Source organism: Podarcis bocagei (genome assembly GCF_964188305.1).
Source record: "Podarcis bocagei genome assembly, chromosome: 13".
Taxonomy (NCBI): domain Eukaryota; kingdom Metazoa; phylum Chordata; class Lepidosauria; order Squamata; family Lacertidae; genus Podarcis; species Podarcis bocagei.
The window spans coordinates 57,904,211-57,931,491 of NC_138138.1; the positions used below are offsets into that span (position 1 = coordinate 57,904,211).

The following is a 27,281-nucleotide window of genomic DNA, read 5'->3' on the forward strand; positions in this document are numbered from 1 at the left end:
GCTGTGTCAGGGGGACGAATGTCGGATACAGTTCGCTTCCCGTGGCGGGCCTCCATCTGAAGTCTTCCGGTTCTTCCCCCCTGCTCTCGTCGACGACGGTCACCTCCGCTTCCATCTCTGTGCTGCCGTGCTCGAAACCCGGGTCGTCCCCGAAAACGTCCATGTCCGTCTCTCCCTCGCTTCCTTCCGGCGGCGTTGCTCGTCCTGGACCCTCCAGCCACTTTCTGCGCCACTGCTCCTCTGGTCTATCGTCCCACCAATACGAGGGTTCTGAGGCAGATCCCGAGGGTGACCCCTCCGGGGAACGGGCGTCTCGTGTCGGTTCCTCCTCCGAGTCGAACCCCCGGAACGTGCTGGCTGAAAGCGTGGGCGTGAAAAGCCAGTCGTCGAAAAAGTCTGCTGGCATTGGCCTATGTGGGAAGAGGGCATGAAACTCTTCTTTGAGCAGAGGTTCGTCTAAAGCGTAGCCCGGCACCCAGCTGTTGGCACTGGCCGGGGTGCCCTCCTTGGCGAGAAGGTATTCTACCCCCTCTTCCCCCAATCTGGAGTCCAAAATCTCCATGACTTCGTTGATGCGCTCCTCCTGTGCCACTCCCGCGTGCCCGGTTCTTTCTCTGAGCGGACTCGGTGCCGTTCCTGGTTCCTGAAACCTGTGCGGTGCCTTGTAGGGAGTGAGCACCGATCTGTGGAACACCGGATGCATCCTGGAACCTTCCGGAAGCGCCAGCCTGAAAGCCACCGGGTTGACCTGCTCTTCGACTTGGTAGGGCCCCAGTTGCTTATGCCCTAGTTTCTTCTTCGCCAACGACCTTGCCGGCACTGCGTGGGCTGCTAACCAGACCCAGTCTCCCACACGGATCTCTTCGCCAACCCTTCTGTGTTTGTCCGCTTGTACCTTGTATGCGTGTTTGGCCAGCTCCAGGTGCCGCCGCAGCTGATCGTGGACCTCCTGCAACTCCGACGCGAACGCATCTGCTGTCTGCGGCTCCCCCTCCCCCATTCTTTCCAGTCCCGGGAAGGTTCTGGGGTGCCTCCCGTTGTTGGCGAAGAACGGCGTGACCCCCGTGGACACGTGCTTCGTGTTGTTGTAGGCAAACTCGGCGAGAGGCAGGTAATCCACCCACGTCGCAGGCTGTTGATTCGCATAACATCTCAGGTACTGCTGCATGATGGCATTGACCCGCTCCGCTTGCCCGTTGGTCTGCGGGTGTCTAGCCGACGCCAGGTTGATCTTGACGTTCAGGAAGCCCATCAGCTTCTGCCAGAAATTCGAGATGAACTGTCGCCCTCGGTCGGACAGAATAGACCGCGGCAGACCGTGAACCTTGAACACGTGGTCTATGAACAGTTTGGCGGTTTGTTCCGCCGTGGCCACCTTAGCACACGGAATGAAATGTGCCATATTGGAGAACAAGTCCACCACCACCAGCACGGCCGTCATGCCCCTCGAGCTGGGCAGATCCGTGACAAAGTCCAGGGCCACTCTCTCCCATGGTTCGACCGGAGTTTGCAGCGGTTCCAACAGTCCAGCCGGCGGTCTGTGCACTGGTTTGGCCCTCTGGCAGGTGTCACACCTCGCTACGTAGTCCGCGACTTCCCCTCTCATTCCGGGCCACCAGAAGTCTCTGGCGACCAATTCCACCGTCTTCTCCTTGCCAAAGTGCCCGGCAGTGGGCGCGTCGTGCAGCTGCTGCAGTACCTTGGCGCGAAGTTCGTCTCCCGGCACGTAGATGGCTCCTTTACGGATGAGCAATCCATCTCGCAGCTGGAACTCGTCGGTCGCTGCCGTGCCCCTCTGCACCTCTGCCATCTTTGCTTGCGCGAAGGAGTCATCCTGCAACGCTCGTCGCACCGCCTCCAGGTCAACTGTTGCCGCAGCGCACGCCCACACTGTTGGTGCGAAGATGTGCATGGCGGCCGCTGGCGTTGCCTCCTCCAGATACTGCGGCTTACGGGAGAGAGCATCCGCCATGATGTTGGTGTCCCCCGGGACATACTCTATTCGGAAGTCGAAGTTCGCAAAGAACTCAGCACAACGTATCTGCCTCTGGTTCAGGAACTGTGCCGTGCGCCAGTGCTCCAGATTCTTGTGGTCCGTGCAGACCTGCACCGTGTGCTTGGCGCCGATCAGGAAGTGCCTCCACGCTTTGAACGCTGCATGAATGGCCAGCAACTCCCTGTCCCAGATGGTGTAGTTCTGTTCGGACTTGCTGAGCTTCCTGGAGTAAAACGCTCCCGGCCTCCAAACCCCCTGCGGGTCTTTCTGCAGCAGGACTGCTCCCACGGCTCTGTCCGAAGCGTCTGTCTCCACCCTCATCGGCCTGCTGGGGTTGACATGAAGCAGCTGCTCTTCCGACGCGAAGAGACGCTTGAGTGCCTGAAAGGACTGCTCCGCCTGTTCTGTCCAGATGAACTTCTTTTTCTTGGAGCTGAGCGTGTCCGTGATGGCCGCTGTCTGCATGGCAAAGCCTTTGATAAACTTGCGATAGAAGTTCGCGAAGCCGACAAACCGTTGGACCTCCTTTCGGTTGCGTGGGCTTTTCCAATCCAACACTGCTCGAACCTTGGCGCTGTCCATGGCGAGCCCCTTGTCAGACAACTTGTAGCCCAGGAAATCCACCTCTGTCACATCGAATTGGCACTTCTCCAGCTTGGCGTAGAGCCTATGCTGCTGTAGCCTGCTCAGCACTTCCTTGACGTGTCTGTCATGCTCCTGCTGCGATTCCGAAAAGATCAGGATGTCATCCAAGAAACAGACGCACGTCTTGTAGAGGAGCCCCGCCAACACGTGATGCATGAACGCTTGAAAAACGTGGGAGCCATTTTGCAATCCAAAAGGCATAACTCTATATTCGTAGGTGCCCAGTGGCGTGAACATGGCTGTCTTCCACTCATCTCCTTCCCGCATGCGAATGAGGTTGTACGCCCCTCGCAGGTCCAACTTGGTGAACACGCGGCCCTTCCGTACCTTTGCGAGGAGGTCGTCGATTCGGGGCATGGGGAAGTCCGATGGCTTGGTCACACTGTTTAAGATGCGATAGTCCACCACAAGTCTTTTTTGGGGCGTGTCCCGCTTCTTAACAAAGAATACAGGACTGCCCCCCGCTGCCTTGGACTCCCGGATGAAACCACGCTCCAAATTATGATCTATGAACTCTTTGAGTTCCTGCAGTTCGTCCTCTGACATGGAATACAGTTTCCCTTTAGGCAGCGCCGCCCCCGGCAGCAGGTCAATTTTGCAGTCATATGGTCTGTGGGGGGGTAGCCTGTCTGCCTCCTTCTCGCAGAAAACCTCCAAAAATTCTGCGTACTTGTGAGGAATCGCTTGCAGCGTGCCTAGCAGCAGCTGTGTCTCCTCTTCCTCTCCTTCCTGCCGGGGGACGATGCAGTGTTCAGCACAAAAGGAAGAGCCGAAGGTCAGCTGCCTCTGGTACCACGCCAGCGTTGGGCTGTGCTTGTCCAGCCAACTCATGCCCAATACAATGGGCGTGTCCGATAGTTGAGTGACGTTGAAGCTGATGATTTCCCTGTGATTCCCAAGCCGCATCACCATTGGCGGCGTCTGCTTCACCACTTGCCCCCCTAGCAGCTCCCTGCCATCCACCGTGACAACCTGCAGGGGCAGCGTGGCCGGCAGCAACTGTATAGCGTGCCGGTCGACAAAGTCCTGCCCTATAAAGTCCGCATTGCTTCCTGAGTCAATGGTGATTGGCACGTCCATGGTGATTCCATTGGGCAGCTGGAGCGATGCGGTGAGCCTCACTACTGGTTTGGGCGGGAGGGGGTCCATGGGCTGTGAAATCTCCGGGGACTTCTTCACTGACACGTCTGGCTGGGCCCCATTGCCTCTTCCTCCAGCCAGACATCGTCGTTTCCCTGCTGTGGTTCTCCTTGCTGCGTTGCTGCAGTTACCATTGCTGAGGCTGCAGTGTGCTGGTGGAGCCTCCGGGGACACTCTTTCACCATATGCTGCGGATCATCGCAGATGTAACACTTCCTGTTCCCTCTAGGAGGCTTCGCTTTCACTGCTGCCGGTGCTAGGGCTCTGGCTGCTGACTGAGCCCTTGCACTTCCAACCTCCATAGGTTCCGCCCCTCCTCCTGGCGGAGGCGTGGATTGCGCACGCGCTGCTTCTCTGGGAAGGAAGGAGGAGCCCCTGGCTGTTTCGCGCCCTCCGCGCCCTTCGTCCCTGCTCCACGGACGTTCTTCCAGCCGCACCCCCACCGCCAGCGCCCTCTGAACGATCTCCTGCGTGGTCCGGGGTCTCTCCCCCCTCGCAATTTCATCTTTAACCGAGCCGTGCAATCCCTCCCAAAACAGGTCTCTTACCGGAGCCGAATCTCTGTCCCATTCCAGGGCACTGACCAAAGCGAAAAAGCGGGCATGGTACTGCCTTACGCTGGCCCTCCCTTGCTTCAGTCCATGTATCTGCTGCCGAGCAAGATCCACGTCAATGCTTGATAAAAAGCACCCATCCATCGCTTTAATAAAGGCATCCGCATTTTGGAGCGCCGGATCCTTATCCCTCCACAAATTGCGCAGCCATGCCTTAGCATCTCCATGCAAATGGGACATGATGAATCCCACTTTCTCTTGCTCATCTCTAAAGTCTTTGTTCAGCAGTTGCAGTGCACACATTACATCTGCTCTAAAGTTGGGGTACTGTTGCAGGTTCCCATCGAAGTGAGAGACCAGACCGCCTGTTCGTCTCCCCAACCCAATCCCCTCCTGTTTGGGTGTCAGTTGCCCTTGCTTCGTAAGCATGTCCAACCTGACCTGGAGATCCCTGTAGGCGGCAGCTGCCTCCTCCTCTCTCTTCCTGGATGCGAGAGCCTCGGCATTCAGTTGTGACACTGCTTCTCTGAGTTCCGCTATCTGCTGCTCAGCCGTCATGTTGTCTGCCGGTCGTGAGCTCGCTAGTAGGCACCCGCTTTCTCTCCTCTCCTTGAGGCCGTAGATGCCCACAATTAAGAGACGGAGCTTACTGTCAGAGCTGCTTCCAGATCCTAGCTCACAGAGGATCACGCTAGCCAGCGATCATTAAGTAAAAGTCTTTATTGAGTTACAGTTTCCATTCCCAAGCTGCTGCGTGCAACTCTACGTCTAGGGGTTAGATCGGCGAAGCTCCGTCTGAGTCTCCGCCCCTTGTGCACCAACTTAATATCCTAGCCCTGCTCCACCTTTTCCGCCTGACTGTTCTCCTCTGGGTCCCTCTGCCCCCCGGGGTCTCTTCCTTCCGGGATTCTTCTGACGCCGACCCCCCGGAACCTCCTGTCTCCTTGCGCCGGGCTTTAGGACCTGGCTCCCTTTCCGGGCTGCCTACTGCGTCACTTTCCTGTGCATTTGAACTTGGCGCGCGCGCCCAACCTTCCACTTTCCGTCTGACCGTTTCTTCGCTCCCCGATGGAGGTGTGGCCACTCCTGACTCGTGCCCTCCCCCCTGTTGTGAGCTGCCAGCGCTTGATCCCTGGCCCCCTTCCTCTTCCCTGCTCTCTGGCGGTGACGCTGGTCCCGATCTCCAACTGCTCTCCTCTGAGTCCCCTCTGGCTCTATCTTCCTGGGGTGTCCCCCTAGGCTCCCCCCTTGCCCTGGCCACTGGCGCTCCTTTCTGTGAATCTTCTGATTCACTGGAAAGACTCGGAGATCTCGGGTCGTCGTCATCACTCATCTTTTCTTCTGCCTCCTCCCCCTCGCTCTCTGTTTCCTCCCCTGCCCTTGCCTCTGCTCCTGAACCCCTGACAACGTCCAACAAATATCCGGGTAATTGAAGTCCCCCATTACTACTATCTCCCTTCCTTTTGCATGCTTGGCCATCTGTTCCAGGAAGGCGTCATCTATGTCCTCCGTTTGGCTTGGGGATCTATAGTAAACTCCCACAATGAGGTCTCTGTTATTCTTCTCTCTCTTAATTTTGACCCAAATGCTCTCACTTTGGCTTTGAGGTTCTAAATCTTGGATCTCTTCACAGGTATACACATCCCTGACATATAACGCCACTCCTCCTCCTTTCTTGTCTGGTCTGTTTCTCTGAAATAAATTGTATCCCCCCATTATTACATTCCAATTGTGGGACTTATCCCACCAGGTTTCAGTGATGCCTATTATGTCATATTTAGTTTGCTGTACCAAGAGCTCAAGCTCATCTTGTTTATTTCCCATGCTTTGCGCATTAGTGTACAGACATTGAAGTCCATTAATCATTCCCCCGTGTCTCTTATTTAAGGATTTTTTCCTCCCACCACTAGGTCCGCGTGCTGTTTGCTCCATTTGGTCTATGACATTTGGATGGTCATCTTCATTAATTGATAGACTCCTACCTTCAGGAGCACTGTCTCCCTCCCCCCCCCCATTAGTCAGTTTAAAGCCCTCCTGATGAGGTTTCTGAGATTTTTGGCAAAAACATTTCTCCCAACCGTTGTGAGGTGCAGCCCATCACTTGCCAGAAGTCCATCTTCAAGAAACTGCAGTCCGTGATCTAAGAATCCAAACCTGTTTACACCATTTGCGAAGCCAGCTGTTCACTTCCACTATTTTCCCCTCTCCAATTGGTTATGAAAATTGCACTGGAAATTTGGATTTCTTTTATTCTTATTCTTTTCTTTCTTTTTTCGCTATCTTGCTGGATATCTGACTTTATATGCAAACGACGCCCTCGAAGCCTTCCGCGGAGAAAAAGTAGTCCTCCGCGGGCCGCCAGATTTCTCTGAGGAAACGGCCGGCTTGACGCTTCCCTCGACGAGTGAGCAAGCGGCCCCCGGGGGGGAAGAAGCCGGAGCAGCGCCGCCACCGCCGCCCGCCCAGCGCCGCCGCTGCGCCCTCGGAAGTAGTCCCGGCGCCGGCGGGGTCCGGCGGAAGAATCCCTCCGCCGGGCGAGGGAAGTGGCGATGGCGACCTGGCGGGTGCCGGGCCGGAGGGAGCGTGCGGCTGAGGGGCCGCGGGGGCGTCTGCGGGAGGCCCCGGGCGGTAAGGAGGCTGCGGCGGCGCGGAGGGTCCCCGGCGCGCTTGGCTCGGTCTCCGGGCGGCGGGCGAGGGGAGGGGGCCTGGCGCAAGATGGCGGCGGGCGGGGGCTCAGGCAGCGCCGAGGGCAGCCCGCCTCTTTCTTTCTTTCTTTCTTTCTTTCTTTCTTTCTTTCTTTCTTTCTTTCTTTCTTCTCTTTTTACATTTGTAAAGCTGTGCACTTTTCTTCATCATCTGCCGTCTCAGGTCCCCCCCCCAACAGATTCTGTCCATTCTCTCACCTGCAGTCTCTCTCCAACCTCTCCAGCCATTCTGCACCTTTCATCTCTTAGCTGTAGGTTATGGCATATCCAAAATCAAAAGGCATTCCGTGTTATTTTTGCTATGATTTACTAACTACGATTTATTAGTTTTTCTCCCTTGATCGTCTCCGCATCTCTGCACTTATAAAAAGTTCCCGTCGGTTTTCAGTCCGTTCCGCATAGGAAAAACAGAGAAAGGAGATTTACCAATTGTGAAGCTTTGAAGTTAAAGGCAAAGTCTCAGAACTATATATTCATTTTAATATTTTGAAATCACCAGTACTTAGTTTTGAGCTTTTTTTGATATATTTTCCAGACCCATTTAGAATTATGTCATTACCCAGCAGTTTAATTCTCCCCTGGACGCTACGTAATTGGTAGACAGAGATTCCAATTCATATTCAAAGATATCTCTGACCTTGCAGATGGAGTTGGTTCAATGATTGAGCCAAATAAATTTCATCCCTGAAAAGAACAGGCTTTTTGAATCTGTATTTCCCATAAATATATCAGTGAATGTTAGTCAGCAAAGGCAGTGAATTCTGCAGTAAGACTTCCCATCTAACTCCCTTCAGATCTTCCTTTATCACAAATGTTCATTAGCATTATTCAAAAACTGGGAACTCCATTTCTTTCTTAGGCTCTGACCTGTTCCTCTCTTCGTTGCAGGTGGTGATGAAATCGAAATTAAGAAAAAAGGGCAACACACCAAAATTCTCACAGTGGAGAAGCCATATCAAGATTTGGAGTGTGGGGAGAACTTCAGTCAGGGCTCCCATGCCACTTCCCATCAAATGAATCCTATTGGGAAGAAACCCTTTCAGTGTTTGGAATGTGGAAAGAACTTCAATCACAGCTCACATTTCAAAGACCATCAAAGAATTCATTCCGGGGAGAAACCATATAAGTGCTTGAAGTGTGGTAAGTCTTTTCCTACAAGCAAATGCTTCCATCGACATCAGAGGATTCACAGCGAAGAGAAACCGTACCAGTGCATGGAATGTGGGAAGAGCTTTTCCAGGAAGGACAGTCTCACTTCCCATCAGAGAATTCATACAGGGGAGAAACCATTTCAGTGCTTGGAATGCACAAAGTGCTTTACTACAAAAAATTTATTTCATCAACATCAGAGAATTCACACTGGGGAGAAACCATTTCAATGCCAAGAGTGTGGAAAGAGCTTCAGATGGAGAGCCCAATTCACTTCCCACCAAAGAATTCATACAGGGGAGAAACTATTTCAGTGCCTGGAATGTGAGAAGTTCTTTACTACAAGAAGAGACTTGCAACAACATAAGAGAATTCACAGTGGCGAGAAACCCTATCAGTGCCTGGAATGTGGAAAGAGCTTCAGGCGGAACGACCATCTCACTTCCCATCAAATGACTCATACAGGGGAGAAACCATTTCAGTGTCTGGAATGTGGGAAGAACTTCAAACGGAGGTCATGTCTCACTTCCCATCAAAGAATTCATACAGGGGAGAAACCATATAAGTGCTTGGAATGTGGGAAGTCTTTTCCTACAAGCAAATACTTCCGTCGACATCAGAGTATTCACAGTGGAGAGAAACCATACCAGTGCATGGAATGTGGGAAGACTTTCTTCTGGAAGGACAGTCTCACTTCTCACCTCAGAATTCATACAGGGGAGAAGCCGTATCAGTGCTTGGAATGTGAGAAGTGCTTTACTACAGGAGGAGACTTGCATCAACACAAAAGAATTCACACTGGGGAGAAACCATATCAGTGCTTAGAGTGTGGGAAGAGCTTCAGTCAGAGGCCCAATCTCCGTTCCCATCAAAGGGTTCATACGGGGGAGAAACCATATCAGTGTGTGGAATGTGGGAAGAGCTTCAGGCGGAACAACCATCTCACTTCCCATCAAATGACTCATACAGGGGAGAAACCATTTCAGTGTCTGGAATGTGGGAAGAACTTCAATCGGAGCTCAAGTCTCACCTCCCATCAAAGAATTCACAGTGGGGAGAAACCATATCAGTGCTTAGAATGCAAGAAGAGGTTTACTACAAGCACACAGTTCCGTCGACATGAGAAAATTCACACTGGGGAGAAATCATTTCAATGCCAAGAGTGTGGAAAGAGCTTCAGTCGCAGGTCTCATCTCACTTTCCACCAAAGAATTCATACAACGGAGAATCCTGAATAGTGCTTGGAATGTGGAAAGAGCTTCACCTGGAAGAAATATTTCACGTCCCATGAAGCATCTGGTGGGGGCTGGGGCCATTTCATCCATCTCAAGGCCTCCACCTGCACTCTCAAAGCATCCCCACCCACCCAGTTTGCATGTGACTAGAGGTGGGCGTGACCTCACCTGCCCAGGTAACAAAGAGCAGGACTGGTCGGCCAGTCTCTCTCTCTGACTACTTTCATCGAAGAAGCAACATCTGCTTAGCCTAAGATGCCCTCTTGGCTTGTATCCAAGAGAGGACAAAGGGACTGTCTCCTTATGGGATAGTTTCCAGGTGTACATTACTTTTCTAAGCTAAGTCTGCCTTCTGGGATCCAATTGTGAACAGAATGTGAGTGAGTAAATTCTTTTATACTTTTACAGAAGACTGTGTTGTGTCTTATCTTTTATGAGGGACAAAAGGGGACATTACAAATGAAACTTATTCTAGAGGCTTTAGCGAGCCTGAGCAAACGCATCTGCTGTGAGTTTAAAAAGGGGAATGTTACTCTGCTAAATTGTGGAACTTGTTAACACAAGTTGGAAAGGCTATAATCAAACAATATATCCTCTCCTGCATCCCTGAATATTCCCACACTAACTACCGGCCGGTTGCTCATCTCCCTTTCCTGGGCACGGTTCTGGAGCGGGTGGTTGTGGGCCAGATCCAGGGGCTCTTGGAGGAAACTGATTTTCTACATCCATTTCAATCAGGGTTTAGGTCCAGTTTTGGCACAGAAACTGCTTTGGTGGCCCGAATGATGACTTCTCTCAAGAGAGAGAGACACAGGGGAACTTGTCCCTGTTAATTCCCCTCAACCTCTCAGCGGCTTTCGATACTACTGACCATTGTCTCCTGGAGCAGCTGTCCGAACTGGTCCTACTTGGATGGTCATTCCCAGAGATGATGCTTGGCAAATGCCTTTCAGACCTTGGCCCCTAGGCGTTGGCTGCTGTGCAGGAGACCGTGATAGCCATAAACTAGGATGGCTTTCAAAGAGGATGAGACACATTCATGGAGGGGAGGGATATGGATGCCCCTTCTAGCCAGGCGGGAGGGACTCTGCCTTCCCAGCTGGAGCCAGTTATGCTTCTGAGCCTCAGTTGCTGGAATCCCCAGGAGGGGAGAAGAGGGCTCTTGTCTTGGGACCTCGCTTGTGGGTTTGCCATCATGGGCATCTGCTTGGCCACTGTGAGGACAGGAGGCGGGGCCTCTGGGGCCCGATCCAGCAGCTGCGGGACTCTTCCGACGTTCTCCTCAGATGTCAGCCACATTGGAGTTTAGTGTGGATTTGAAGCTCCTCCTCTCTTGCCTCAGGATAAATAGAAAGGAAGGAGGGGCGGGGTGGGGGGATGGAGAGAACCTCTCCCCGCTTCTCTCCTCATCCTAGAAGGTGTGCGGGGAGGGGGAGAGTCCTAAATCGCAGGGCACTCAAAGGGACCCCCAGATGTGGGAGGTGACCCCCGAGGGCTGGAGCCCGGGGCTGGGCTGGCTCCCTCCGCCATCCCTCCACCTGGCGCACACAGGCGCGCCCCCTCCCTCCCTCCCTCCCTCCCACACAAACACGCGCGCGCCCTCTGCCGAGGGGGCAGGACCGGCGGGCTTCTGCTGGCCAGAGCCGCTTCTTTTCTGGCGGAGCCTCCCTCTCCGCACAAACCCATTTTCACGTGTCGGGGGGGGGGGCGGCGCTCTTCCCGCATCCTCCTCCGGTTCCCTTTCCGTCCAGCCAGATTGATGCTGCTGCTGCTGGACCAGCCGCTCCGGCAATAATGGATCCTTTTGTTTAGAGAGATATTTGTGGATATATTTCTAGCCGATTTCGCCCCCCGGCTCCGGCCCTGGCTGCTTCTCCGGGCGCGCGCCTGGCAGGCCCCTTGCTCGCCATCCCGCCTCGCCCTTCCCTCCGCCGGCGCGCCTTCGGGAGGGAAGATGGGGTCCCGGTCCGTGGGGAAGAAGGGGGCGAAATAAAGGCAGGCAGCCTCGCGGGAGAGGGCGGCGGAGCCCGAGGGGGGCGCAGCGCGGAACTGGACGCCCCAGAACCGCCGCCTCCCCCCCCCCGCCAGCTGCATCACACTGTGAACTCAGGTGGAGCTTGGGGACCACCAAGACCCCTCGTTCTTTTTCACATGCACTGCTATGTCCCCCATTCTATAGTTCTGCATCTGCTTCTTCCTGCCTAAGTGCAGCACCTGACCTTTGTCCCTAGGGAAATTCATTTTGTCAGCTTGCCCCCAGTTCTCCAATCTGTAATGGTAATTCTGTGCCATTAGCTGCCCCTCCCAGTTTGGCGTCATCTGCAAACTGGATGAGCATCCCCTCAATTCCTCCATCCAAGTCGTTTATCGACAGATGGAGCCACAACAGGCCCCGGACAGAGCCCTGCAGCCCCCCTGATCCCAAATCCATGGCGTATGTAACCTCAGGGGGGGCACAGTCGCCTCTCCTCATGAAGGATGTTTGGGGAGTTGGAAAAGGTTCAGAAAAGGGCTGCCAAAATGATCAAGGCAGACTTGGCTATGAAGAAAGGTTCCAGCCTTTGGGTCTCTTTAGACTTTAGAGCGGGGTTCCCATTTGGCTAATTACTGACCCCCCCCCTAATTTTCAAAAGCCAAGTCTGGACTAGAGAAAGTGGAGGGAGAGTTGCATCTCCTGACAGTGGAACTCAAAGACATCCAAGGAGTCGGGATGTTGGAAGATTCGGGACAGGTAAAATTAAACGCAGAGTTCACCTGTGGAACTCCCCGGTACTGGACACCAGGGAGAGAGGGGGAGCTGGCTTGCCAAGGGTTAAAGGGGATTGAGTGGGATTCCTAGAGAGGAGAGGAAGTCAAGGCGGTGGGGTTGGGGGGGGGGGAAACAAAACTCCCGAGCCCAAGCCCCTCCCTCTCCGCCCTGCCTAAAAGGGAGGAGGGGCCTTTGTCTCTCTCTTCTGCACGTGCTGCATCCGTGGCGCCTCCGGGGAGCCGGTGAGTCTCTGCATTGGGGAGAAGAGGGGGGTCCCGGGATGCAGTTGCTGGAAGGAAGCGCAGGGGGAGAGAGGGGCTCTTGCACCCCAGTCCTGCAGGTGTTCTGATATTTGGGGTACCAAATGTGAGCCCCTTGAATTGGGCCAGGAAAACTAGGTTGTGGGGCTTCAGTGAGGAGGGGGGGCCATGGATGCCCCCTGGAGCTCCTTGGAGAAAAGGGGGAGATAGAAATATATTGAATCAAGAGAGGGAGCCCGGCCACTTTTGCATGTGGGCAGCTCCGCCTAGAGGGCCCTGCCATGGCCTCCTGGGGTCCAGAGCGTGGAGGCCCCTGGCTGGAAAGGGATCCTGCTAGTCACTGAGGCCGCCTGAGCCCCCAGTGAGTGTGTTGGATCCAGGAGAAGCCCCAGACAAAGCAAGCTGGGGGGGGGGGGCTAAGCTACAACACAGTATTTTTATTTCTATTCATTCCCCACTCTTCACCGTAAGCAACCAGAGCAGCCGATAACCTTAAAACACAATAATAACTTTGGCCTCGCCCATTTGGCCCTCAGGGGCTTGGCCAGATCAGGAGTTGGCCCTCAGAGCAGAGAAAAAGGGATCCCACCCCATCAGTCTGTCTGGAGATGTAGAGATGCAAAGTGCTGATTTCATTCCTGGACTGAAAGCACTGAAAGGCAGGAGCCACCAGGCTGATTCAACTCACAGAAACCGCTTCCATTGCCTCCACTTTTGGCCTGGCAAGAGGATTTCTTCTTCTCCTTCCTCCTTCCTTTTTTTCTTACAGAAAGCTCAGAGTCTGGCGTGTGGTGCAGTCCAGCCCTGGTTCCTAGCAAGACTCATCCACACTTGCTCAGGGGACCTTCTTCTTCTGCTGACCGTGTGCCAATTTCATAACAGAACAACATATTTCCTTTGCAGCATTTGCCAGCACCTCTAATTGACACAGGCAGAACTTGGTCAAAGAAAAAGGGGGTTCCCTCCTAAAGATGGATGAGGAAGACTCAGCTGGCCCTGGAGCAGGAAGAGGCCATGCTATGGAAACTGGGAGCAGGGGGGGATTCTGGGAAAGCTCCATGCAGAAGATCCTGGGAGAGGAGGACACCCTTCGCTCAGAGGTACAGAGCCAGCAGTTGAGGCAGTCCTGTCACCAGGAGGCTGAAGGACCACGAAAGGTTTGCAGCCAACTCTACCGCTTTGACCATCAATGGCTGAAGCCAGAAAGGCACACGAAAGCTGAGATGCTGGACCTGGTGATCTTGGAGCAGTTCCTGGCTGTCCTTCCGCCGGAGATGGAGAGCTGGGTGAGGGAATGCGGAGCAGAGACCAGTTCCCAGGCAGTGGCCCTGGCCGAAGGTTTCCTCCTGAGTCAGGCAGAGGAGAGGAAGCAGGTGGAGAAGAAGCAGGTGAGGGCTCCACGGAGGGAGAAGATCCTAAAAAACTCTCCAAATTGCTCATCCTTTTTCCTTTTCTAACCCTTCTCCCCATTCTCTTTTTTGAATCCTTGTTTCTCTTTCAGGAAAAGGATCTGTCTGCAGAAATGGCTCCTGATTCCTTTGGGGCAGGGAGGACTCCATTAGACACCAGAGAGAGGCCGCTGGGTAAGTAGGAAGGAGTTTTTTCTTAGTTGGTTCACATCCTGGCGATTCTCAAACTCATCTGTGGGTTCTTTCAGTGTTTTGGGAAAGACACTCGGGGCCAAGAGCCCCAAGGAGAGATGATGTATTTTAACAAAACTAAAATATGAAATGGGAACAAATTTCACACCCCTGAGAGAAGCATCGTGCACTCCTGTCTCCCGAATTCCCTTTGTCTTTCAGGTGAAAGAAGGATTCCGGCAAGACCTCCTCCTCCATCTCTTCATCCTGGTGGAGGGGAAGCAGCGGCTGAGGAACCGGATCAGGTAGGGGGAAGGAACCTTGGGGGGAAAGAGGCTGAGGGGGGGGGGAGACAGGGCAATTCTGGGGACAAATGAATCCCCTCTTGACTTCTGTCAAAGCTGCCCTTAACAAAGGCTGAAAATGCCATTAATGAAGGTTTGTGTGCTGAGGATAAAGAGTAACCCCTTCACCTTAACTCTGAATGTCGCTAGTATTATTCATTATAAATTGTCTTTGGGACATCTGGGGAGTCTTTCCATCCCAGAACAACACACAGGGAGAGGAGAGAGGGATTCTTCCATTTGGCAAGCTGGAATGCTTGCATAGACATATTGATCTGAATAAAACAAGGTGGAGTTCCACCCATTTTCACTAAGATTCCTACCCATCATTAAAATACACGATGAAAGAACTCCATTAAAGCATTAAAATAAGCACCAATAATCAAAATGCGCAGCAGACCAATGCAATTAAAACAATCCAGGCAGGAAGCAAAAGAGCAACGTGCAGGAAATAATCTTCATGCTGCCTAAGAGAAGGATATTTTTCTTTCAGAGCTCAGTTTCTTTTGAAGATGTAGCTGTTTGTTTCACGGCTGAGGAGTGGGCGTTGCTGGATCCTGCCCAGAGAGCTCTGCATAAGGAAGTCATGGAGGAGACTTGTAGGACCATGATCTCTCTGGGTAAAGTTCCCTCTTGGGTCATAATCTCTGTTTTGGAATTCAGGAGATATTTCTCTGGGACAAACCTCCCATATTTGGATGGATCCCAACGTTGCCACCGAGAGTGCCAGGGATTCTCACACCCCCACAGTTCACCTTGAATGGAGGGCTGGGGACTGTTTTGTCTGTGAATATTGCTCCTCCGCTTCTGTCTTTTTGCCCAAGGATCATGATGTGGATATGCTTTCTGAGTGTTCAGGGAAGTTGGTTCTGCCAGCTTTTGATTTTTGTGGATTTTTTGGTGGAGCAAAAAGTCTTTCTCCAAATTGATTTCCAATGGATGAGAGGCTTTTTCTGCCTCTGTTTAATTTACAGATCAGTCTTTGCTACCTATAATCGTCCATAAATCTCTTCTGGCTTCAGAACAGTTTCTTTCTTTCTTTCTTTCTTTCTTTCTTTCTTTCTTTCTTTCTTTCTTTCTTTCTTTCTTTCTTTCTTTCTTTCTTCGCTCCATACAGTTGCAAAGCTGTGGACTTTTCTTCATCTACTGCTGTATCAAAAATCAAAATGCATTCATTGTTATCTTTTCTATGATTTACTAATTATGATTATTTAGTTCTCCTTCTTTGATCTTCTCTGCGTCTATGCACTTATAAAAGGCTACTGAAAATGGTTTTCAGTCCATTCTGCATAGGAAAAACAGAGATGGGACATTTACAAACAGTGTAGCTTAGAAGTTAATGAAGGCAAAGTTTCAGAACTATATATTCATGTTAATATTTTGAAATCACCAGTAGTTAGTTTTGAGCTTTTTGATATATTTTCAAGACACATTTAGAATTCTGTCATTACTCAGTATTTTATTTCTCCCCTGGACGCTAGGTAATTGGTAGACAGAGAATCCAATTCATATTCAAATAGAGTTCTGACGTTGCAGATGGAGTTGGTTCCATGACTGAGCCAAAGAAATTTCATCCCAAACAAGAACAGGCTTTTTGAATCTGAATTTCCCATAAATATGACAGTGAATGTCAGTCAGCAAAGGCAGTGAACTCTCCAGTAAGATTTCCCATGTACGTAACTCCCTTCAGATCTTCCTTGATCACAAATGTTCATTAGCATTATTCAAAAACTGGGAACTCCATTTCTTTCTTAGGCTCTGACCTGTTCCTCTCTTCGTTGCAGGTGGTGATGAATCAGAAATTAAGAACAAGGGACAACAGGACAAAATCCACACAGTGGAGAAGCCATATCAAGATTTGGAACATGGAGAGAACTTCAGTCAGAGCTCCCATGCCACTTCCCATCAAAGAAATCCTATTGGGAAGAAACCCTTTCAGTGCCTGGAATGTGGAAAGAGCTTCAGTCGGAAGAATAGTCTTACTTCCCATCTAAATATTCATACAGGGGAGAAACCATATCAGTGCTTGGAATGCACAAAGTGCTTTGCTGCAAGAAAAAAGCTATGGAAACATAAGAGAATTCACACTGGGGAGAAACCATATCAGTGCCTGGAATGTGGAAAAAGCTTCAGTTGGAAGCATAGGCTTACTTCCCATCAAATAATTCATACAGGGGAGAAACCATTTCTGTGCTTGGATTGTGGGAAGAGCTTCAGGAAGAGGACCTATCTCACTTCCCATCAAAGAATTCATACAGGGGAGAAACCATTTCAGTGTCTTGAATGTGAGAAGTTCTTTAGTACAAGAAGAGATTTGCATCAACATAAGAGAATTCATAGTGGGGAGAAGCCATTTCTGTGCTTGGAATGTGGGAAGAGCTTCAGTCAAAAGGGAAGTCTCACTTCCCATCAAAGAATACATACAGGGGAGAAACCATTTCAGTGCCCGGAATGTGAGAAGTTCTTTAGTACAAGAAGAAACTTACATCAACATAAGAGAATTCACAGTGGGGAGAAACCATACCAGTGCTTGGAATGTGGGAAAAGCTTTAGGAAGTGGACCTATCTAACTTCCCATCAAAGAATTCATACAGGGGAGAAACCATTTCAGTGTGTGGAATGCGAGAAGTTCTTTACTACAAGAAGAGACTTGCATCAACACAAAAGAATTCACACTGGAGAGAAACCATATCAGTGCTTAGAGTGTGGGAAGAGCTTCAGGCGAAGCTCATGTCTCACTTCCCATCAAAGAATTCATACAGGGGAGAAACCATATCAGTGCTTGGACTGTGGGGAGTCTTTTCCTACAAGCAAATACTTCCGTCGACACCAGACTATTCACAGCGGAGAGAAACCATACCAGTGTGTGGAATGTGGGAAGACTTTCTTCAGGAAGGAGAGTCTCACTTCTCACCAAAGAATTCATACAGGGGAGAAACCATTTCAGTGCCTGGAATGTGATAAGTGCTTTACTACACGATATGGGTTCCATCGACATAAGAGAATTCATAAGGGAGAGAAACCATTTGAATGCCAAGAGTGTGGAAAGAGCTTTAGTGACAGGTACCATCTCACTTCCCACCAAAGAATTCATACAGGTGAGAAACCATACCAGTGTGTGGAATGTGGAAAGAGCTTCTCCAGGACGGACAGTCTTACTTCCCACCAAAAAATTCATACAGGGGAGAAACTATATCACTGTTTGGAGTGCACAAATTGCTTTACTACACGACATGGGTTCCATCGACATCAGAGAATTCACACTGGGGAGAAACCATTTGAATGCCAAGAGTGTGGAAAGAGCTTCAGATGGAGAGCCCATTTCACTTCCCACCAAAGAATTCATACAGGGGAGAAGCCATATGAGTGCTTGGAATGTGGGAAGAGCTTCGGTCGGAGAGACCACCTTACTTCCCACCAAAGAATGCATACGACGGATAAACCTGAATAGGGCTTGGAATGCGGAAAGAGCTTCAGCTGGAAGGAAATCTCACTTCCCATGAAAAACTCACAGTGGGGAAAATCCTGGAGTCATAGAGTAGTAGCTTTAGGAGGAATCTTGAGGGTCATCTAGTCTAACCAGTGCAATGCATCTTGATGATTAGTCAGAATCTTCTTTCTTGTTATGTTCTTGTGGGGTTACATGGTTCTTCACCTCCTTTACAATCGTGAGAATAACCCTGTACAGAATAATCAGGGTCCTTATCTGTTTAGATGTTTAGCTTGAATGAGACATAGTGCACCCCAGAGAGAGAACACAAATAAGCAATCAGACAACCAATGCGTATTGGAATTTCTATACAACATTGCTTTATTGATTAACAAACTTAACACATAACAAGACAAGGGAACATGCACTCAGACACACACACAGTCACACACACACACCTTCTCTGGGTTGGCCAGACCTAGAGGGTGGCTGGCAGGCAGCCGGATCTCAACTGCGTCTGACTCACACCTCAGTCCGAAAGAGACTAATCTTATACGCTCTTCTCATTGTGCATCTAAGTCTCATGTTCCTGAGTGACATGTTCCTGGCAGTTCTTAGCATGTTCTTGGCAGTCCTCCATCTTTAGCATGTTCTAGGCATATCACAACTTTTACTGTTTGCACCCGGTCTTCTGGCACGGTACAACACTCACTGTTTGGGGCTACCATTGCATGGCGTAGTCTTTATGCTTCATTGTAGCTACAGGACTTTTTGCCAGAACATGAACACGAACATTTGCTTCTTTTGATCAGCACAGTCCATTAATAACACACTTCATTCATAATAGCATCCATTTTGTGAGGTGTTCTTCAGCCTAGAATGTGTGGTGGTCTTCAGCCATCTTGCGGCTCATTCAAAACATGCCATTCATAACAACTGTGAGTTAGGTTAGCCTCCCCAAGGCCGCCCAGTGAGCTTCATGGCCAAGGAGGGATTTGAACCCAGGTCTCCCAGGGTGTAGTCAAATACTCTGGGCAATGAATGTACTACACTGGCTCTCCCATGAGACTCTTAGAAATTGTTCATGCATTTGTGTCTGCTTAAAATTTGGGTGCCATATTGTGGTGTTTGTGTCTAAAGTTGTATACTCCTCTAGCAAAATAATTTATGTAATAATAGTAAGTACAGTATTATAATAGATTTAAGGCAATGTTAGCTGGGGGAGGGGGAAGTTTCAAATTCTGGGGGTGAGTGGTGATTGGCTGTGAATTTGGAAGGGTGTTTGAGTAAGTACAACATAACCATCAGGCCTTTGGCTTACTAAACTTTCCCTAACCTTTTAAATGTGTTTGTGGGAGGCAGATCACTGGTTTGTTTCCTTTTTCCTTTTATGTATTTTGTGTTTTTCTTTTGCATTTTAATGGGGGGAACCGTCCTGAGGTTTTCAGATTAAAGCAGTATACAGATTTAATAAACTAAATGTTGGGTGGTAGTCATAACCAATAAATGAAACATTTAAAAATACTCAAGCAAACAAAACAATGTTGACTTAAATGGCAACAACTTAAAAAAAGATGCAGAACAACAGCAGCAGCTCCAAACCTCCCCGGAGTCAGTCTGGGCCCCGCCCTCCCTGCCCTCCCGGTGGGGAAAGCCTGCAAGGCCGGGAGCAAATCTTCCAGATCCAACAACCTGAAGCTCAATCCAGCCTGGCCCCCTCGAATAGTTTCTTGGGGGCGCAAAGGGACCGGGGCCCCTAGGAGTTGGCTGCTGGGCAGGAGGCCGGGGTAGCCATAAAAGAGGAGAGACCTTCGTGGAGGAGGGGGGAGTTATGGATGACCCCTGAGGGGCCCGATCCAGCGGCTGCAGGATGTTCTCCTCGGATGTCAGCCCGGCGATGGCAGCACTGAAGCATCTTCCGAGAGGCGAGAGGACTGGATTCGAAGCTCCTCGAGTCTCGCTGCAAGATGAATAGAAAGGAAGGGGGGGCAGGCAGGGGGGGGGCACATGACAGAGATGGACGTTTATCCCTGTTCGCCCGGTGGGGATGGAGAGCACCTCTCCCCGCTTCTCTCCTCATCCTAGACGGGGGGGGGGTAAATCGAGGGGCACTCAAAGGGACCCCAAATGTGGGCGATGAGCCCCCCACCCCCCTGGCCCCGCCAGGATCCGGGGCAGTCCACCGGCGGCGTCCCGCTCCCTCTTCCCGGGGAGTTCCCCGCCTCCGCCTCCGCCTCCTGGCACCGGGAAGTCCCAGCGCGCCGCCCCACCGCCGGGTCCCTTTCGTTTTCGGAGGCCGGAGGAGAAGCATGGGGCGGCGGCTGCCCGTCTTGCTGGCGCTGCTCCTGGCGGGGCCAGGTAAGGGGGCTGGAGCCGGGGAAAGGAGGACTGGAGGGGGGAGCGGGGCGGGGAAGAGGAACCCCGGATTCGGGCAGCGCGGAGCTGAACTGCGGAACTCCCTCCCGCGGGAGGAGGAGGAGGGGGGGCATCGAGGGCTGCTGTGCCTCCTGCCTCTGAATGCCAGTCTCTGGGAACCGGAGCTGGGATTGGGGGGGGGGGGAGAGAAGTGGCCCCTGGCCCTGGGAGAACAGCGGGCGGGACTGCAGGAACCACTTGCCTCTTCTGATGGAGCCTTCCTGTCCAGCGGCAGTCTACCTGGATTCCTTGCTTCTAAGGCAAACTAAGGCCCGGGGGCCGGATGTGGCCCAATCGCCTTCTCAATCCGGCCCGTGGAGGGTCTGGGAATCAGCGTGTTTTTACATGAGCAGAATGTGCCCTTTTATTTAAAATGCACCTCTGGGTTATTTGTGGGGCAGAGGAATTCGTTCATTCCCCCCCCCCCCAAAATATGGTCTGGCCCCCCACGTGATCTGAGGGATGGTGGACCGGCCCACGGCTGAAAAAGGTTGCTGACCCCTGGTCTAAGGGGCATGTGGTCCCTGTGAGGACAGGGGGCCGGACTAGAAGGGACACTGGACTGATCCCACAAGGCTTTGCTGATGTTCTTAACTGAGGCGTTCGGATCAGCTATTGCAAAAGCCCCCCCCCTTCTGTGCTGGAGGAGCCACTCCCCCTCTTGGACCCCTTCCTGGAGCTCCCTTGGGTGGCACCTAGAAGGCTGAACAGGGTCCTTGGGGCAAGAGCCCCCCCCCCACTTTGCCAGGCTCTCAGCCCCATGGGGGTTTTGGCTACAAGAAATCTGTTGTTCGTTTAGGGCAGCCTCCTGCGCCACCAAAAAAAGAAAAACACAACCCACCAGATGTTTTGGATCACAACTTCCCAGGAGGAAAGGCTGTGATGTGTTTAGTTACTTACCAATACCAAGTTTCTATCCTGCTTCCCTCCCTCTGCACAGTGGCGTCCGTAGCATCAGACGTCTGGACCCGTGTGGTCAGTGGTGGCCCTGCTCTGCCCCCACGGACAGAGGCTTCCTCAGACCAGTTTCTGGGGCCCACCGGTGGGGAGAGTGATGCGGCGACTGTAACCTCGGTTTAAGGTGCCACCTGGTGATTAGCTTATACACCTGAGTTTCTAACGCTGCTTTTCATGCTCTTTGGGCTTCTCCAGGCTGGGGCCCCCCTCCCCCTCTCATAAGAGCATAATAAGAGTTTGCTGGATCAGGCCCGTTCCTCCATGAATTTGTCTAATATTCTGAATCCATCTAGGCTCGTGGCCATTGATCCAGCAGGTTCTTTTCATGCCGTCCCACAAGCCTCACCCTTAAAAACTGAAAACAAAAGCCAAGTCAAAAGAGTCTAAAAACAGAGTCTAGAATTAAAAACCTATACTTTCCACTCAGTGATTTCAAGGCATCCGGAAACGGCGTTCTTCTGTTTATTTTTGTTTCATAAAATGTGTGCACAGCTTGATTGTTGAAAAAAAAGGGGGGGGGAAATGAAACAATAAAATCGAGAGAGAGAAATACAGCGCCTTAAGGCACACAGAAAGTCAACAAATTAAAACCCATGCCAGCGTTTCTGCTTTACTGTATTCTTCTGCCTCTGGGGAAACAGCAACGTTTCCACATTCCTCAAGCCTTTGCTACTTTTGCTGCAACAGAAGTCCAAGGAGAGCGAAAGAGGAGGCCTGCCAGTTTCTGGGCTTTCCCGTCCTTAATGGACTGACTCCAGCTACAAAAGCTGAGGCCAGGGTCTTGCTTTGGAGGTTTCTGTGGGGGCAGCCATCGTTGCTGTTACTGATAGTCAGAAGGACTCTCTTTGTGTTGTGTCTTTGTGTGAGACTTTGCTGTGATTTATGCGGAAGTTGCTCAGTTTGGTTCTGCATTTTTTAAACGTTTGATTTCTCATTCATGGCTACATTTGTGACGGTTTCTTTCATGTTGGAAGCCGCCTTGAGCATGGATTGAACTGTGGAAAGGAGACATAGAACTAAAATTATTTAGGTATGGTTGGTTGGCCACGGGAGGAAGAGGAGGCTGGGCTGGATCCAGCGGTCAGGCTCCAGAAGCAGTATATCTAGATTCCTAAGGTGTTTTTTTTTTGGGGGGGGGCAATTGGATACTCAGGGGACAGGATGCTCGGTGAGATGGGTCCCCTTTGGGGCCATGAATTTGTCTAATCCTCTTTCAAAGTCATCTGGGTTGGCGGTCGTTGCTGCCTCTTGTGGAAGGGAGTTCCACCGGTTAACTAGGCAACACACCATCAATGCCATCTCAGTGTATTGGTGGTGGGTTCACACGAGTCATTTCACTTTGTGGGCCATTGTGTGCCCCTCCCTCAATGTTCCTGCTTTAGTGCCATCTTGGGGTGGGGGGCCTCCCTTGTGCAAAAACAGGGAGGAAAGTTCTCCCCAGTTTTGGAATGACAAATTACAGTCTTTCGAAAGTGGAAATGGAGCAATCTATCCAGTGCTGTTTTTGTAGGAAAAGAGGTGCCAGAACTCACCATTAACACCTCCCTTGTTCTCTTATAATGGATAATGGCGCCCATCCCAGAGGGCCTGAAACTGAGTTCCAGAGAGTTCTGGGTGGAAAAAAGCCCTGAAGCTTTTGCAGGGACAACTGATACTGAACACAGGATTGTGCAGCGTTATTATTATTATTATTATTATTATTATTATTATTATTATTATTTCATACAATGTATGAAATGATTATGGAAAACCTCAAAGTGGTTAACAAAAAAAGATCACAACCCTCCTTTAAAACATGTTGTTGTTGAGTTGTTTAGCCGTGTCCGCCTCTTCGTGACCCCCTGGACCAGAGCACGCCAGGCCCTCCTGTCTTCCACTGCCCCCTGCAGGTTGGTCAGACTCATGCTGGTGGCTTCGAGAACACTGTCCAACCATCTTGTCCTCCTTCGTCCCCTTCTCCTCGTGCCCTCCATCTTTCCCAACATCAGGGTCTTTTTCAGGGAGTCTTCTCTTCTCATGAGGTGGCCAAAGTCTTGGAGCCTCAGCTTCAGGATCTGTCCTTCCAGTGAGCACTCAGGGCTGATTTCCTTCAGAATGGAGAGGTTGGATCTTCTTGCAGTCCATGGGACTCTCAAGAGTCTCCTCCAGCACCAGAATTCAAAAGCATCCATTCTTCGGCCACCAGCCTTCTTGATAGTCCAGCTCTCACTTCCATACCTCCCTACTGGGAAAACCATGGCTTGAACTATACGGACCTTTGTCAGCAAGGTGATGTCTCTGCTTGTCTAGATTTGTCATCACCTTTGACGCATACAAAAGTTAAAATACTAAAACAAATCAGAATTACCTCGACTTTCTTCTTTTAATAATATTTATTATTATTATTATTATTTCAAATTTTACCAATTCCTTTACAGTACAATCCGAACAAATCTCTCATATCCTTTGACTGGTCACCCATGGGATCCTTTTGTTAACTTATAAAGCTGCTCTATTACTTATATTTTATCCATTATATGCATTAATTCTAAATTATTAAACTACAATTTCTCCTCTGTTGCTGCACTTCAAATCCTGCAGACGTTTTAACATAACCATCGTCAAAATTACATCAGCTTTCTGAGCATCTGGGTTAGGCTTGCATAAACAAGAATACTTTCAGCAGGTGCCAAAAAGAACACAGGGAAGGCGCCTGTTTCATATCAAGTGGCAGGGAGTTCCAAAGGGCAGGCCGTACTAAAAGATCAGGTTCTTGTAAATGTGGAACAGGCCTTGTGTGGCATCTGCAGCAGTGCCAGGGGCAAAGTGTTCTCATGGGTAAACTGGTCCCAAACTTTTAAGGGTGTTTCCGTGTGCTGCTGTGGTTCGCCAGAAGCGGCTTAGTCCTGCTGGCCACATGACCCGGAAGCTGTACGCCGGCTCCCTTGGCCAGTAAAGCGAGATGAGAACCGCAACCCCAGAGTCGGCCACGACTGGACCTAACGGTCAGGGGTCCCTTTACCTTTATGCTAACAGCAGCACCTTGAATGGCCCGGTTGCAAATGGGCAGCCACTGCAAAGGTGTTCTACGCTGACCAAACCTTGTTCCCTTTAGGAATTAAGCATAACCCCAGCCCCAAAGCAAGCCCCCTTTGCTGGGCCCAGGGCAAAGAGAACTCGGCCCTTGCCTGCTTCTCCTCCTTCTCTTCCTCATTCAATGTGGGCTAAAACGGCCCTCTCCGCTCTCCACTCTTTCCTGAAGCTCTGCTCTTCTCTTTCCACAGCTCTAGGGAATGAGGGAGCAGCTGCTGGGACTTGTGGCTCCTGCCAGAAACACTCCGAAAAACAGGGGAAATTAAGCAAATATCCTGGGCGGATGAAAAACTGGGAAACCTGCATGGACTTAGTCAAGTAAGTAGGCCACCCTCCCAAAACCCTCGCCAGCCTGGAACAAGGGACTTTTCCCTGCCTGCCATCCTTTGGCGGCTCCCTTACGTCTCTGCCAGCCCCCTGGCTCTCCAGCTCCATCCCTCCGCTCCATCCCGTCCTTTTCCTTGGCAGGTTCACGTTCCCCCAAGGAGACTGTTACCTCGGCTTAAAGAGCAGCGACTGGGTCCAAGCGCTGATGAAAGAATTCCCTGAAAAAGGTGAGTGAAAAAAGAGAGAAAAAAGGTTTGGGGGTGCTCTGGCTGGCGAGAAGTGAAGGGGCCTAGTGGTCAGGCGGGGACCTGGGAGAGACCCGAGTTCGAATCCCCACTTGGCAGCCACGAAGCGCGCAGGGTGGTGCCCAGTCCCTGCCTCTCTCAGCCCAGCCTCCCTCACAGGGATTCTGGCTGAACTTTCTGAGGGCAACAGCCAACTGGACTCTGGAAAGGGCTTCTGGGGAAGGTGGAGGCTTTCAGACAGAATTTGCACAGCCCCCCATCAGGGAACCTTCAGCCACGATCCCTCCACTAGAAGACACCTGGAAGCATTAAAAACCTGTTCCTCTAATGGGAGGTTTTTAATGTTTCAAGGCTTTCGTGCTTTAATATTTTGTTGGGAGCCGCCCAGAGTGGCTGGGGAAACCCACTCAGATGAGCGACACATAAATAATAAAATTACCATTACAGTCGTACCTTGGTTTTGGAACAGCTTAGTTCTCGAACGCTTTGGCTCCCGAACGCTGCACCCCTGGAATTGACTGTTCTGGTTTTTGAACATTCTTTTGGAAGCCAAATGTCCGACAGGACTTCTGATTGGCTGCAGGAGCTTCCTGCAGCCAATCAGAAGCCGTGCTTTGGTTTTGGAATGATTTGGGAGTCAAATGGACTTCCGGAACGGATTCCGTTCCAATTCCAGGGTACAACTGTCTTCTTATTGCAGGAGGCTGGGGTAGAGGACCCTCAGTCCTATGAGCCTGTGAATGGCCTGTTTTCCTGCCCCCCAGCAGTCTCAGTGTGCATTTCTCTCTCCCACAGAAAAGGGTGCTGTGATGCTGAGTCCAAGCCATGCGCCTGCCAAGCCGGCCCTCACCTCTGCACCCAAGCCCTCCACCTCCCGAGCCGCCTCCTCAGCTCAGCCCCCCACGGTCTCGCTGAGGGTCCTCGACGAGACCCCTGCCGTGCACCCAGCTCCAGAGGTCCCCAAGGACGCAACACAGCCCCCCACGTCAACTGGAAGCCCTACGCCACTCGGCCACGGTGAGTGTGTGGTGCTGGGAGGACGGGGGCACCTGGAAAGGGACTTCCCACCCTCTTTAAAGTCCCTCGACTGTGCTTCGAAATTCTTTGTTTGCCTTGCAGATCCCCTGGCAGCCGGGCCCGCTAGCCAGGCCCCCCAGGCGGCAGAAAGGGGGGTCTCACCAGCAGTCGTGCTTTCTTTGCTGGCTGTCACCCTGGTTGCTGTGGCCATTGCCACCACCGTGGTGTGCCAGAGGAGACACCGGCAGCGGCAGGCGACCCTCATTCCTCTCGGAGACCCAGGTGGGCAAGGAGGGGGGTCGGTGGGAAGTCTCCTCTGCTCCCCCCCCACAGAACACCCTTTGGCAACCTGGCGCTTTCCAGAGGTTGTGGACTGCAACTCGAATTGTCCTAACGAATCCCTCTTTCCCCTTTCCACAGAGGAGCAAATACACCTGCCGCATCATCGCGAGAAGACCTGAAGCCAGCCTGGTGGCCGCTGGAGTAAACCGGGGGCAGATTTTGCCAGAATTTCCAGCAAGTCTGCTGCATCACTTTGTTCCAAGAGTTGGGGGGGGCATGAAAGGACTTTGAGCCAAGGGGGGAGAGTGGGAAATGTAGATACTGGAATCCCGTTGTGTGCAAAAGGGGTCCCTTGAAAATCTACCTCCTGTTCTCAAAAGGCTTTTTAGGGGTGTGTCTGGCAGCCAAACCCCCAAAGTTGCCCCCCCCTCGTTTGCACTTTACCCATGTGCCTTTCCCTCTTCCCCCTTATTTTTGTACAGAAGCACAGAAACTGTAGAGTTGGGAGGGACCCTGGGGGTCATCTAGTCCAACCCCCTGCAATTCAAGAATCTTCGCTACAGTATCCATGACAGATGTCCACCCGACCTCTGGCTAAAAGCCTCTGAGGAGGGAGTCTTCACCATCTCCCGAGGGAGACCACCGTTCCTCTGTTGAACAGCTCTTGCTGTCAGAAAGTTCTTCCTGAGGTTCAGTGGGAATCTCCTTTCTTGCAACTTGAAACCATGAGTTCGAGTCCTACCCTCCAGAGCAGGAGAAAACCAGCTTGCTCCATCTTCCCTGTCTCCTCTCAGCCTTGACCTTCCGAGGGCCAGAAGACCAAATGATATGTCATAAGAATATGTAAATAGAAATGGTTAAAGAAATAAATAATTTTGCACAAAGGAGGATTCTGCCCTCATGATCTTTGCTTGCTCTCTGCGTCCTCACTTTGAAGTCGAAAGCAGAACCCGGAAGGCCACAGTCTGCTTTCACTTCTCGGTTTGCAAAGCTTCCTCGTGAGTCAGGTCTGGGGAATCCAGCATGCCCCCCCCCACTCCTCCTCCTCTCGCTTCCTCCTCCATGACCTCATGGGGCTTTCCGCCCACTGTTTTCTCAAGAAGGAAATTTTCAAGGATGGGCGAGGGTGTCGTGTCGCCCACAGGTGCTGCACTGCCTCGCCCGGGGGGGGGGAAGGAT

At 51.4% G+C, this 27,281-nt stretch overlaps 4 protein-coding genes across 17 annotated transcripts in view; 3 read left to right on the plus strand and 1 right to left on the minus strand.

Moving 5' to 3' along the window:
- LOC308572642 (uncharacterized protein) overlaps positions 1 to 27,281 on the plus strand; it is a 200,854-nt gene that overhangs the window by 151,393 nt on the left and 22,180 nt on the right. For 3 of the 5 annotated variants that reach the window (XM_081168862.1, XM_081168864.1, XM_081168863.1), the window contains one exon: positions 7,929 to 9,799. The exons of the other annotated variants lie outside the window; for them this stretch is intronic. In XM_081168862.1, coding sequence (XP_081024988.1) covers positions 7,929 to 9,427 — 1,499 coding nt within the window. In that variant the 3' untranslated portion in view covers positions 9,428 to 9,799. Of the gene's footprint in view, positions 1 to 7,928; positions 9,800 to 27,281 lie in introns of those variants that run through there. 5 annotated transcript variants of the gene reach the window in all.
- The window catches only part of LOC308572645 (uncharacterized protein), a 223,035-nt gene that overhangs the window by 137,905 nt on the left and 57,849 nt on the right, over positions 1 to 27,281 (minus strand). The gene's annotated exons all lie outside the window — the stretch shown is intronic.
- On the plus strand, positions 13,161 to 18,433 carry LOC308570794 (uncharacterized protein; the record flags this gene model as incomplete). Its single annotated transcript, XM_081165711.1, has 6 exons — positions 13,161 to 13,821; positions 13,935 to 14,016; positions 14,236 to 14,318; positions 14,851 to 14,977; positions 16,142 to 17,557; positions 18,399 to 18,433. The coding sequence occupies exons 1-6, from the start codon at positions 13,405 to 13,407 to the stop codon at positions 18,431 to 18,433; spliced, it is 2,160 nt and encodes a 719-aa protein (XP_081021837.1). The 5' UTR covers positions 13,161 to 13,404.
- Positions 20,016 to 26,989, plus strand: LOC308572601 (uncharacterized protein). The gene is made up of 6 exons (XM_081168799.1): positions 20,016 to 20,145; positions 24,423 to 24,549; positions 24,700 to 24,785; positions 25,599 to 25,820; positions 25,923 to 26,102; positions 26,241 to 26,989. Exons 1-6 carry the CDS (start codon positions 20,097 to 20,099, stop codon positions 26,279 to 26,281), a joined length of 705 nt encoding a protein of 234 aa, XP_081024925.1. The 5' UTR covers positions 20,016 to 20,096; the 3' UTR covers positions 26,282 to 26,989.

What these genes read in the sequence shown, in the direction of transcription:
- LOC308572601 (XM_081168799.1), top strand. Translation starts at nt 20,097, where the DNA reads ATGGGGCGGCGGCTGCCCGTCTTGCTGGCGCTGCTCCTGGCGGGGCCA. An exon ending in GAAAGAATTCCCTGAAAAAG is followed by an intron (nt 24,786 to 25,598) that starts GTGAGTGAAAAA and finishes TCTCTCCCACAG; the next exon opens with AAAAGGGTGCTGTGATGCTG. An exon ending in CATTCCTCTCGGAGACCCAG is followed by an intron (nt 26,103 to 26,240) that starts GTGGGCAAGGAG and finishes CCCTTTCCACAG; the next exon opens with AGGAGCAAATACACCTGCCG.